Source organism: Oxyura jamaicensis, chromosome 2 (genome assembly GCF_011077185.1).
Source record: "Oxyura jamaicensis isolate SHBP4307 breed ruddy duck chromosome 2, BPBGC_Ojam_1.0, whole genome shotgun sequence".
NCBI classification, from domain to species: domain Eukaryota; kingdom Metazoa; phylum Chordata; class Aves; order Anseriformes; family Anatidae; genus Oxyura; species Oxyura jamaicensis.
Window position 1 is genome coordinate 17,572,828 of NC_048894.1, and position 13,480 is coordinate 17,586,307.

The following is a 13,480-nucleotide window of genomic DNA, read 5'->3' on the forward strand; positions in this document are numbered from 1 at the left end:
GCTGAGCATTTGTTGGTTTAGAATAAAATTACTCAAACTCTAGGCACTGCTCACTATAAGAGGAGTTTTGAAACCTAGGTCACTTTCAGAGATCTACACTGAGGTGTCATAATCAGAAATTGAATCCCATTCATAATGTTGCTTCAAAATTTCCTGAAGTTGCAAATCATTTCCTAATGGAAACTGGCACACACTCCACAGTGCTGTGGTTTGGACAAGCCTGCAATTTCAAAGATTCAGCACAAATCCGCTAATCCCTGGCAAAATAAGATGAACAAAGTGTTTTGTCAAAATATTTCTGTTGAACTCTAACTCCAAATGCAATAGCAGGACTATGGGGATAGAGGATTCGGGTGATTTAACTACCCTGAGGAGATGGTAGATATGGGAACTCTCATTCCAACTGTGCTGAGTGTTGTGCATCACAGAGGAAGGTCAAGCTCACTTAAGAACAGGAAAGGAGAATAAGCAGTCTGTCCTAACACATTCATAAAACTTTATGCTACTTTGTTGTTTGTTTGTTTGTTTTTGCTTTAGCATTCCCTACTCACAATTTAGACCAGTTTGGGCTACACTAGATGCAGTGGATTGGTGTAAGAAGCACTGTATGAAAGGGCCATAAATTACATATTGGTAACTGGACATAGATATATGTCCAGTTAATGTATGTTCGAAGGGGCACACTTGGGTTGCATATTGCTGTCTGACAGGGCTTTAGAAAAATGCAAATTGTAAAACATTTTGAATACTTTCAGACTTCCTTGGGCTTCTTGGGCAAATTCTCATTCAATTTCCCTATAAAAATAAGTCAAAAGGAGATATTTTTAACTATATCAAGTTACATTGTCAGTGGACATGCTATGTAAGCCAAATATGGTCTTTTTAGACTTATTCTGGTTCACTTTTGAAGTTTGCTTTTGTTTTGATATTGTAGCTATCTAAGCATTTCTTTCAAACTGGAAGAGAGGTTTTGTAGTGACTTAAAATAGGAAAAAATACTCCGAGAGTTAAGTACAAATGGACTTCCTTCTGTTTTAGCTTCTTTTGCACTGAAAAAAACAACTTGAAATGAAACTACATTCAAGATAAAGAAGGTGGATGAGAAGAAACACTGTGGAGATCAACAAAATGAGTGAAGTGATAAATTCATATTTTTGCATTTGAAAATATTCTACAACAATTGACAACTTTCAGATGGATAGTTACTTTTGGCACATCACTGAATTTTATTCTGGTTTTAGGTTGCTTTTTATGCTGATAAAATTCTACCGACTGCAGCAAAGTGCTCTTCAGTACACTCTAATATTGGCTCAATGCAATTAACAGATGCTTGTGACAATGATTAAAACCAACACTAGTGTTGGTAGATACTCATGCAGGCCTATTAGAGGAAGTTTACATCTAGATAGCCTGGGTACTGGCAGCATTAGCTTATGTGTGATAGCCTTTGTAATTACTAAAAGCTCTGTGCGGATTTGTGCCAGCTGTTTTCAGACCTGTGCCTCTCGGAGTTGTATTGTCACTGATTTCGGAGCTGCCTAGACTACATCTGGCTCTGGGGCATCTCTGCAGGGACAGGAGAGACAGAAATATGGGAAGGAAAAAGGGATGCCATGTAGTATACACAAAGTACAAGGTGATTATTGCTGCAGAAAAGGCAGAATAATTTGCTAGCTCAGAATGAGTCCTGGCAAAAAAAGAATCAGATATGAGTGAAATTACAGGTTGTAGTCTTCTCAAACATAACTGGTATGTAGCAAAACCTATTCCCAACCGAACAGCATGCACACACGTTATATGCACATAATCTCATACAGGGCTTCAACAGCATCGGCTGCAATAATTAGACATAACAAACTAGAAGTGAAAGTCTTGCCATGGCATTTAACCAGCCCACCTCCCCGCTGTGGAAGGGGCCTCTATGCTGCTTTGAGGTACACGTAGTGGACTTCATTGACCCGCCTCAACCACTGCATATAGATATATAATAGATAAATTATACGTCAGAATCTGTAAATGAGCATAGTCAATCAGTGTAGCTAGGTAACAGCAAAGAATCTGGATCAACATATTGTGTTTGGATAGCACGTTAAAAACTAGGAAAGCAAACAATTCTTACTTGCTTGAAGTCTAACAATGTATTTTTCCATTTTTTGATTACGTTTTGCTTTTGTGTATTCTTTACGAGCAACAAAACCCCTGTAAGCTGAAAAGAGATGTGAAAAAAATAAATAATCCATTAAGATACACAAAAAGGCTTTAAAAATAAAAAGAGTCTGTAAGGAATTATAGGCCTCCATTAAGATATTCATATTTTTTTTTCAAGGCTTTATCTTTCCAAAAATGGCAAAAAAGCACAAGCAATATGAATCTCCATAAAAACTACATTTTCTGGTGAGTAACATTATTAAGAATGAAATAAATACAAACATGAGAGAAACAAAATGTAAAATAAGATGCTGTTTGAAATATATTGAAAATTTCAACTGATGTCTTCATCAAAGGCATAATTGGTCTTATTGTCTTGGACAGATAATACATTATATTTTCATTATTATATTGCACAACCTTGTCAGAGCATGTCAGAATATTATTAATAACAGTATCATTAATGCAATCATGTCCTTCCATTGTTAAAGCTATCTTTAAATGCAACATTGATAAACGTAGCTTTAGTAAGAAGATTGTCATAAACTGGTTAAAAGAAATTTATCTCCATAAAAACAGATATCATGAAATATTAGATATTTTATCAAATGTAACAGCAGGAAAACAGAAAAATCCACATCCGGCATGCACGTCCATCTATCAACTACAAACACGTGCTAGCTTTAAGGAAAATGTTAAATGTTTTAAAGCTATTACCTGACTGTATTATAATAACACTTTGTTCCCTTTGTTCCTTTATCTTTTTGTATCTTCTTGACACCAGCCACCCTCTGACATAAGCCTGAATCAAAATAATCCTGTCAACTGTCTCCTTTCGCATTAAATTCAGCTGCTCCACGTGATAGTATTTGAGGAACACCTTAAAAAGAGTAAGCAGACAAGCAGTAGTTCTAGTTAATGCGGCTTAGACAGAGTGGCCCCGTTTCATAGTCCCAGTGCAAAACCTCGGGCTGTAACTACAAATCTGCTTTCAAACCTAAGAGCCTGACGGTTTCGCTAACCTCAGAAATCTGATGCATACTGCATACAGGTGATCCAAATCTAGAACTTACAACCTCTCTGCTTTTCCAGTTTAAATGTAAGGCATTGTTTATTTACTAAATTGTTTTTATCATGCATGAAGCTCATATAGATCCTTAACAACTAGCCCAGCATGAGGGATACAAACACGTTCCTGGTATACATTAGTTTAAAATAAAATCTGTAGATAGAGCTTGTGCAATTAAGACAACAATTACTCTTGTTTTACAGAATTCCCTGTGATCTTTGATCACTCTAGTACAGATAAAGGTTAACTCTAATTAAGTAAGCTTACAATATAGATCTCATATCTCAAAACACCCTTCCCTTCACTACATGTTATCCATGAGGCTCACTTAGAGAGCAAAGGGAAATAAAGGTTGAGGAGGAGGTAACTTCCTGGTTTGTCCAGCCTATCCAGGAATATGTTTCAGAAGAAGAGTTGTTTCTTCTGCTCTGAGGTGTTTTTGTATTTCGTGCAGTTTAGGATCCATCTGGGATCCATTTGTCCTTTTCCCCTTTCCATGCACTTCTGTCACATTAGAAGACTGAGACTTGGTGCAGTATTTGTCTTATTTTTTTCTTAGCTTATTTTTATTTTTCTTATTTTTTTATTTTTCTCAGCTTATTTTTTTCTGGCAGATCTCCTGGGATCCATCATGTCAGGCTGGGGGCGGGGGGTGCTCTTGGGTGCACTGGAAGACTGGTGAGCTAGAACCAATGGCAGGAGTATGGGAACAGACATATTTCTTGTATATCAAGAAAAGCCTTCCTCCGACTTAATGTATCTGAGATTTATGTCTTCTCCCAGTGCTCAACAAACTCTAGCACAGACCCCTGTGGCTGGAAGGCGAAAACCTTCTCCCCTCTCCTTGTGCGTCTGACTGCTATAAGGAAGAAGTATGAGCTGATCCTTACTATCACATTTTTGGAAAAATGATGCAAGCAGTGTCATTGTCACATACCGCTTTGTACGGGTGAGGCAGACTGTGGCCTCATTACAGTCGATCAGAATTTTAACACACTACTGGCTCAGGATTTCAGCCAGGTATCATGGAACAGTACCCAGCAAAGTCTGTTTTTTTTTGTTTTGTTTTTGTTTTAGTACCAGGAGAGACCAACAGCTACTCCAATGAAATGGGTAAGAAAACCAATTGCCTAATAAATTAACAGTGACATGGTGCAATAATGCTGTTACAGTGTATTTATCTATAACTAATTACTTTAGTTTTTCCAAGAACCCAGTTGTCCAGGTGAGCTTTTTCCAAGATGGCAGCACAGGTTTCTGGGCTGACTGGAGGATCATCATTTGTTTTGTAACAGATGAGATAATACCTAAAGACAAATATATGATTCATTATTCCATTAATGGTGAATATATTCAAATACATTTAAATCATTCATTTAAATAATAAAAACAGTTGCATGAAAGAAAACATAGCACTGAAAAAAAAAGCACACAAAAAATAGCAGTGATTTATATGCAGCACTAAGAAACTCAATTAAAAGTGGATGAGTGACATATTGCACACCCTGGAGGGCTGTTTAATTCTATGTCAACATTAAAAGGTTTTAAAAAGTGTGCAACCCAAATGGGGCTGTGTGCCAGTCCTTTGCTGCTGTGACTCTCTGTGAAAGTGATTTCAGTGGCAAGATAAAAATATTTGTGTTTTTGTGCCTAAATTAGCTTACTTCATATCTAGAAATGTAGTAAAGATTTCCTATTTTATTTCAAGTGCTTGGATGGTTAACATGTGAGATTCATCCCAGCTCTTGTTACCTTCTTGGATTCAGCTTTGTAGATCCTTCTGGAACATAATATTTGATGTTTTGACATATCATGTAAGCATTTAATTTGGCAAACTAATTTCTCAGAACTAACTCTGTCTGAGAACAGGGGTCAGGATGCTCATGCATAAAAATTACCTATAACAAACCAACTCAGCTGGTAGGTAGGAAAGCACTTGCATTTTCCAGAACATATTTTCATTACAAAATGAACTATACTTCTCTTGTTTTGTTTTGTTTGTTTGTTTTTAATTCAGAAAAAATATGTGAATACCATTATGTGTGTTCCTGACTCTGTGTTCTGCTTTTTCTCTTGTTACTCAAAGTTTATACACTAAGTTGGGTTGTACCAACTTTAGATGAAGATAACAATTTCCTCAGAGGACCAGAAAAAAAGGAGACAATGCTTATTCCTGCATTATGATGACCGATTCATATATAAATACACATATATATTTGTATTGAACAATTAGTTGGTTTATTTTAACAAAATAACTTTTCATATATCCCAGGTCTACCTGTAAATTTCAACTAATAATAAAAGAAAGACAAAGAGATAGGTACTTATTAAAGGTCCATTTCTGTGTGAGCACCGTATCATCAGTGCTTGAGACCTGCACAGCCTCACTGCAATGGGGGGCACATTCTTCAGAGAGCTTCCCCACTGTGCTCACTGACTGTCTCTCTTTTACATGCACAGTGAAGTTTTTGATAAAAAGCAGCAAGCAAAAGCCACAACACATCTTGGTGCAGTGATGACTACCTTTTCCCATCCTGTACTCTTCCAAGACAGTAATAGTCCCAGCAATACTCTTTCCAGATATTGTGCTATAAAAGCATTGCTTTGTCTTTCCTCTCCTTATGTACCAGCAGCACTCTGCAGCTATCTCTCTGTTTCTAGTGCACCTTACTTTTAAGCATTTCTGTCTGAGTGGATGTTGCTTGCTTCTTCCCAGCTTTTCTCCCCATTCCATCAGTCTTAAATTCTGATTGAGGTAAATAATCAGCGTCTTTATTTGTAAAGGAGAAATCTAGGTTAAATGCTCAGTATTAATTTTTTGAGGCAGCAGAAGAAGAGAGAGTTAAAGGGATTATAAAATAATACTGAGATCATTATTCTTCTCATCAAATGACTAATACTTAGAAAGCATATTTCAAACAGAACTGTACACTTAATGAACTTTTCAGCCCTAGATTAGCCACTCCAAATTATCACCCCCTGCAAACACAGATGTTGCACAGTGCTGAACGTCAGGAAAATGCTGGTGCTTCTCAGAGGCTTTCTCCAGATTCTCCATTTCAAGTTGAAGCATTACATTTCTAACCCTCAAATCTTTGAAGAAAATTTTCAGATTATAAGCAAGACAAATAATTTAACCAAATGCAGATGGAGAACGGAACAGTCATTCTGATCTTGTGCCTGAGCTATCCTGTCATCCAGCCTGTAACCTCTTTTGTAACAGGAAGTGTCTCTGTATTTTTCTTTAAATACCACGCTGAACACATTGCGGATGCTTAGCCAACACTGGGCAGCAATGATAGAAAAGAAAAAGGCATTTCTTCACATCAAAGTTACCGTTTTATGAAGTTAGCAAAGAGTATACGGTGTGAATAACCCTGTCTTCGAATCCTTGCTGTCTCCAGAATTCCGGTGTAGCGCAGCTGAACCAGCACTTTTTCTTTATCAAACTTGTTTGCCTGACGGTCATTGTTTGGCTTGATGCACCTGACAAAATGAGGCTGGCCAACAACCATTTTGGATAACAAATCCATCAGGGAATACTGCAAGAAAGGAACAAGATATTTGCTATCAGGATAATTATAAAACTTTTATGTAGGTCCAGGTGTAGCTGAAATTTTATTTCATATGATCGGATTTATTTCATGTGCAAACCCATTTAGATTTCAGTAAGCTGGTACTTTAATGGTAGACGAAGTAAAAGGTCCCAAAACAGTTCTAGTTTTAAAAGATCAGCATATACACTATGCGAGAGAAACACTGACTCCAAATGGGCATTATCGCAGTCAGCCCAGGACATTCTCACAAACTACAGTTTTGGTATATGCAAAATTTGTGGTACTGGCAATAACTGAACACCTGCTTTGTTTTTGGAAGCAGCATTATCTTTAATTATGGTTCTAAAAAAATGATCTCTTTTTTGCAGGCTCCCTTGAAGACCAGTGGATGTAACAGCAGCTGTTAGGCTGAGTCTGCCACACCAAGTTCATATCAGGCTGTATGTTCAGCAGAAGCAAAGCACTGTTTGCAAGATCATAGCTGAATTCTTGAGTACAACTGCAGAAGGGAAGTGTTAAATGAGGAATATTTCTAAAAGCATACCACTTATTCTCATGAAATGCACAAGCACATGAACGCACATTTTATGCCTAATACTGAAGACAGAGAACAAACAGGTGTTCGGGGCAACTGCATCAGTTAGCCTGGCATTGGATTGTGCAGCTGTTACTGAGCTTTAATAGTGACAGTGTGGCTGTTAAAGGCTGTTAAATGCTGTCAGACCTGATGAAAGGGCAGTATCCCTGGAAGCCTCTCCATTCTTCCCAGCTACATCAGCTTGTCTAAATCTATGATAGAAACTCTCCTTATATTTCTTTCATTTTTTTCTCTTGTTAGGCAATTACAACCACCCACTTGGCATGTTTTTTTTTTTGTTTGTTTGTTTTAACTGTTGTCACATATTTCAAGATCTTTATTTGTCCAGAGAGTAAATCATCAGTCTAAGGGTGGACAGTGGAAGTGCAGCAAGCCAGTAAATATTCCTACCCCTTCCTAAGAATGGAGGAACCTAAAGCTAGCCTGGAAGAAGGCTGCTTACTCTATTCTGATATAGCATGTCCTGTTCATTAGGACTTATGGTGACACTACAGCTGGAACAAACCTTTGAGGAGGGTAAAACTAGAAATGCAATAAATCACATTTCAAAAGTTGCACTCTTCCCACCTCACCAGGGTGCCAGGCTGACAGAGGGATGCTGTCTGTAGCTCCCCATGACAACTGAGGTGAATCTGGCTGTAAACAAGCTTGACTTGTATTTCATAAAATTGCTTCATGGGAATATCTTATAGAAACACAAGTGAAGTGGCTCATTACTCAGGATTCAACTTGACTCAACAGAAAGAGGATGTAATGCAGTTCAGCAATAGGTTAGAGACAGGAAATTGGTGTAGGACATCAAGGGACACATGTTTCCTATTAAAATATGCAATCCCATTTTGGACAAATGCTGCAACAAGCAGCAAAGTGCTTAATTAGATTTATCACTTATGTGGCGATGGAACACAAACAAATACGGCAGGCTAATGGATATATATATTTTTTCTATTCAGCCTAAGATAGCAGATGCTTTTTTCAGTCACCCTTGAGTATCTGCATATGAGTAAACCTGGGGGGATGAAGCTGAATCTTCATTTGAGAGCATTAGCTAGCATGATCTGAGCAGGGATTTCCACTACAGAAAATAGTAACAGGAAAGTGCAAATATAATGAACCCTTCACAGCATCAGTTGCTAGATTTGTTGGTAATGCACTGAATCAAAGACAGGAGCTTTGAAGTAGATTTAATACATTTTTCTACCCAGAATGTTAAAATGCCATCCAGCTTTGGATCACCATGATACCTGGGCTGGAATTATCCTTGACAGTCCCAAATGCTGTGCAATTAAATCTGTTAAACAGAGATCCTGCTCCTTACTGTTCTCTTTCATAGATGTAAATAAACTCTTAAAGGTCATGAAGATTACCTGAGCCACCTTTACATTTTTTCTGGGAGATAACAGGAGCTGTAAATTCAGAGTTGGGCCCCATTAAGCCAACTCTGTGCATGACTTTGGAGGAAACAACGCTTTTCACAGCTATTTTCTATGGCAGGATCAGCAGCACTGCCAGCACCTGGAAAAATGAAGAGCACTGATAAAAGAGCCAAAAGAATGCACTCAGAATAGCCTCTGTGGAGTCAAGATCTTCCTCTGTAGCTCCTGCTCCAAATTAATTAATTTTGCTTTTCTACTTCTTAAACTCTTAAGGAAATGCTATATGACTGATATCCAACTTCCCCTTATCTCCTCTGGGGAAAAGCAGGCAAGTGAAAGACAATTCATATCAATCATCCTGCATCATCATGATGGAAATGTGGCTGTGTTTGAGTACAATTAAAGATGAAACATCACAATCTCCTTTATATATTTGTACTGCACAGACTGCTGAGCCCTATAAGCAGATTACAAACTCTAAATGTATCACTGCTGACTCTCAGTCAACAAGTGCATTTCAAAAAGTGAAAGAATAAATATGCATTCTACTCTAGAAAAAAAAAAAAGAAAAAGAAAATATCTGATATCTTACTCTAAAATAAGAAGCAACTGTCTGTGTTTTCATACTGGTTGTCTCTCTTGGATGATGTCCAGTATCTCCTGCTTCATTCTATATGGATGAAGAGAAAAAAAAAGACACTTCTTATCTCTGTTGAGTATGTAGTGCCTTTTCCAATGCCTCAACAAACCATCCCTCAGAGAAAATCATCAAGTAAAAATAAGTACTCAAAACTGAGAAAGTTACTGCATGATCACTAGCACAAAGTAGTTACACCATTACGTTACTTCGCTACACAATACACAAACATTCACACACCGAGGACACAATTTGATAACAGAACATCTAAATAACTGCTACAAATAACCTGACAATGTCTGAGGTCCTGTTTGTTATTCCAGTGCCACTGCTATTGTGGTCACTCTCTACGGAACATGACTATACTCCACACCAAAATTTTAATTGCTCTTTTTGCTACAATATAGCTAGGAAGTACTTTTTTTTTTTTTTTCTGAAATTGTTATTAAAACTATAGCCAGAAAAAAGGGAAATGTTAGGTTTTTACCTCACGGAAGGAATATGAATTGCACAACACAAAGATATCCAGCTAAACAGAAAAGAAAACAGGAGAGGGAAAGAAAACCATCGAAGGGGTTACTTGCTCACTTTTAGTACCAGTAACAGTATTGCCTTTCTAGTTTAAAATAAGGTTAAATGCAGAATCACAAAATCAGTCTTCTTACCTTCGTATGACTGATTGATTTCTGGGGGGTCCACATCTGGTAACTGATTGTAGTTTTGCTTTTACTGTGTGCTAGGTTACCTATGGGAAGATGAAAGAATGCAACCTACCAAAATGCTTAGATCTCATCTAAACTAAAACATATGCTGAACCACCTTATTCAGTGTAACCATATGATTATAAAGGTCGTTGACTATTTCTGAGCATGTCTTCATTTCTCTTTTCACCCTTGGGATGGAACAAGCCCTTAAGAAATTGCACGATGATGGAACATGGGCTGTATTTTTCTCCTTCAGCACTTATGTCACCTACTAGAGCAAAAAAATAAACAGACTGCTGCAGAAGGTAAAAAAGGTGTATCTTCTAGCATCTATGAGCTTTTACCCTAAGGATGTTATTTTATTATCCTAGTCCTAAGGCTACACATATATTAGTTAAAAATATGTGCTAGCACCCCTCTCTGGCCCTGAGGTCAAGTGACATGGCATGACTCAAATCTCTACAGCTAAACTGTATACTTCTCTACTCTTCTAACTAACCGGTAAAAATAGGGTTGTGTCCTTTCACAGAGCTCACTGGAAATCATCGCTGGCCTGCACTTTCTTGTGACGTGTGCCTGGGTATTCCTGGGAGAATGCTAGCTGACGTGGACCAGAAGTGTCCCAGGGAGGGATGCTTACAATTAATCAAAATGGACAATCCTGTGGTAGTGTTTTAGGTCACTGTTCATTTTTTGTTTACTATCACAGACATTGTCTTAAAACACCAACCTTGGAACTCTTAGTCAAGTACTACCCCTATCATAATGATTTGGAACAGGTTCACAGGAGTGGTTTATACAGAAATTGATGTTCTAAAGGAATAATGAAAATGCTTCTGGCCTTTACACAATGTCACTTTATGTTGATAAACCCCACCCAGTGCTGCATGCTGCAATTGCTTCTACTAATAACATCATACCTCTGACATCTCACTATACATTGTGAGAGCCTGTAACCTCTCTGTGCTCAGCTACTATCAGGAAGAGGTGGATAAGAGTTGGATAAATAGCTGCAACTATACGGATGCTCAGCTAATGTGTCATGTATTATATGATGATATCAAGTGCCAAAAATACCCTGTGCTTAGCTGAATGTCACAGGGTGGGATGGAAAGAGTGAGTATTACTTATGCCTAACATTAGCTATCTGGACATGAGGTGTCTACAGGATCCCTCTTGTATTCCATGAAGAGAGGCACCTTCAATGGAGATTTATCCCATCCTAAGAGAAACACCTGAGATGGCAGGGCAGGATGGGTTGGACTCTGGATATACCTCTACATTTCCACTGATTCTAGATGAATGACAGACCAGAACTCTAGCTTTTAGTTGGCTGGGTGTGGATGGTTTAGGTCATTTTCAAAAGGCTACACACAATGTTTGATAACACTTCACAAGAAGATTGAAACAACCTTCAGAGTTATATTGCAAAACATTACAAAAGTTCTTGGGACCATTTGGGCTCTGACCTTGGCTCCACAGAAATTATAGCTTAAAATCTTAGCAGATATCAACACGTTAAAAAGTTCAGGGAAGGACACTGTGCTTAGTGCTTTCTTAAGAATACTGGCTTAAAAAAGACCTTAAGGACCGAATTGAGCAAAGCTGCCTTTGTGAAAAATAGTGGCTTTGCCAAAACCTCAGTTTTTATAAGCTATGATAAAAATTTAGAGAAATTTCCATTAGGCTCTTCTAATTTAGCTTTCCTGTTCTCCCTTGTAGTTACAAGAAAGTAATGTTGTGAAGTACTTACTGTACAGCATCAGTGCCCTCACACAGGGAGCAGTACTACACAGTAACAAATAACTCTTGCCTGGCTATACGTAATGTAACAGCAGTTACTGGGTAACTTCATGGTAGAATTTAAAGACAGGACACAAATGGTATTTGCCACTTAGATTTTCTGATTGTAAGGAGACTTACCTACCACCTTAAAAAGGAAAATAAGACACTGTACAAAGGGCCTAGTTCATCTAAGGTGCAACTTAGGAGCAATTTCTGTAGAGCCATATACTTTCTTCCACCCCCTTACAAACTCCTTGAGGAAGGGTTCACTACTAGGACCTCAACAGTTAGATGTTATAAAGAACTAAAACTGGGAAATGGAGGAGTGTCTCCTCACTCTTTGCAGTAGATGTTAGGAGCCCCACCATGGTTCTCTACTACTTTAGAGAAAAATTGCACTGAGACAAACAGGCAACTTACATATACCCTGTCCAAAAAAGGCCAGTGACTTACCTGATCCTTTCTGTTCAGTCCTCAACAAAAGTGATGCACTCCACTCCCTGTCCCGTGCCCCTAACCTGAAGAGGGGACCCTGAAAGAAGCCTCTACCACTTCCTTCGCACTTGACCAGACCAGTCCCTCCCCTGCAGCTTGAGACGGCAGGGGCTCCATTCTGTATAGATTCTAGGGTTGGAAAGTTAAGCCACAAAGTGTATAATGTCATCAATAAATGGTCATATGAAACCCAGCAGTGGTCAGCATGAAGGCTAGAGAAGGAGGATAGGAAGATAACCAGAATAGCAATACCTGTTTTTGTAAGAGGGTGGGTTACCAACTGGCGTATCAGATTGTTTTCAGATGATCGCAGTAGCAGCACGATATCAGCTGGCAGGGTATCTCTGTTTTTGGCTAGGAATCCACTTGCATTATATAGAACCTGTTTAAAAAGTGCATTTATGCATCTTATGGGCTTTTGGAAAATAACTGTAAATTTAAGTACTCTGGCATGTGGCTTATAGTAGACACAAACAGTTTTTCTGCCATGAGGCTCACTCTCACTCACAGTCTTTCTTTGGATCACTGACAGTTGTTACTTTTCAATACTGAGAACCATTATAGTGCAGGTTACTAAAAGCAAATCTATTACTCCAAAGAAGTTTGGGATGCTTCTTTTCCCTAGTGCAGATGTGTTAACACTTGTTTTAGCCAGTGTGGATTCAGCAATAGGACAACCATACTGTAGTCCTCCTTTACACCAGTTCAGGTGTAAACACGTAACACTGTGCTTACTTTCAACCCTATCAAACAGGATTACCCATATGATTGTGCAGTCTTTCTGTTCCACTCATATCGTGCCACACCTGCCCCAGGACTTACCTTCTTTCCAGAGATTTCTGTATGAATTATAGAGGCAGCCTTCAAAGTCACAAGCTGCAATTGAAATCTCTCTAAACACATGTAGGCACAGCATACCTAACTCAAAATGTACCTCCAGGACTCATGAAATGAACCACAAGAAAACCTGGCCAAAAGGTGACAAAAGGTAGAAGATACCGGCATGTTTAATTTCAAAAGAAAGCACAAAAAACAACCCACTGACAATCTTAAAATAAAATAAAATAAAATAAAATAAAATAAAATAAAATAAAATAAAATAAAATAAAAT

The 13,480-nt window shown here is 38.1% G+C and overlaps 1 protein-coding gene across 1 annotated transcript in view; it reads right to left on the reverse strand.

Moving 5' to 3' along the window:
- The window catches only part of MYO3A (myosin IIIA), a 113,989-nt gene that overhangs the window by 20,437 nt on the left and 80,072 nt on the right, over window positions 1-13,480 (reverse strand). The window contains exons 22-28 of the mRNA XM_035319448.1: window positions 12,622-12,751; window positions 10,051-10,130; window positions 9,341-9,418; window positions 6,554-6,759; window positions 4,413-4,524; window positions 2,866-3,028; window positions 2,120-2,206 (exon numbers count right to left, since the gene is read on the reverse strand). Coding sequence (XP_035175339.1) covers window positions 2,120-2,206; window positions 2,866-3,028; window positions 4,413-4,524; window positions 6,554-6,759; window positions 9,341-9,418; window positions 10,051-10,130; window positions 12,622-12,751 — 856 coding nt within the window. The remainder of the gene's footprint in view (window positions 1-2,119; window positions 2,207-2,865; window positions 3,029-4,412; window positions 4,525-6,553; window positions 6,760-9,340; window positions 9,419-10,050; window positions 10,131-12,621; window positions 12,752-13,480) is intronic.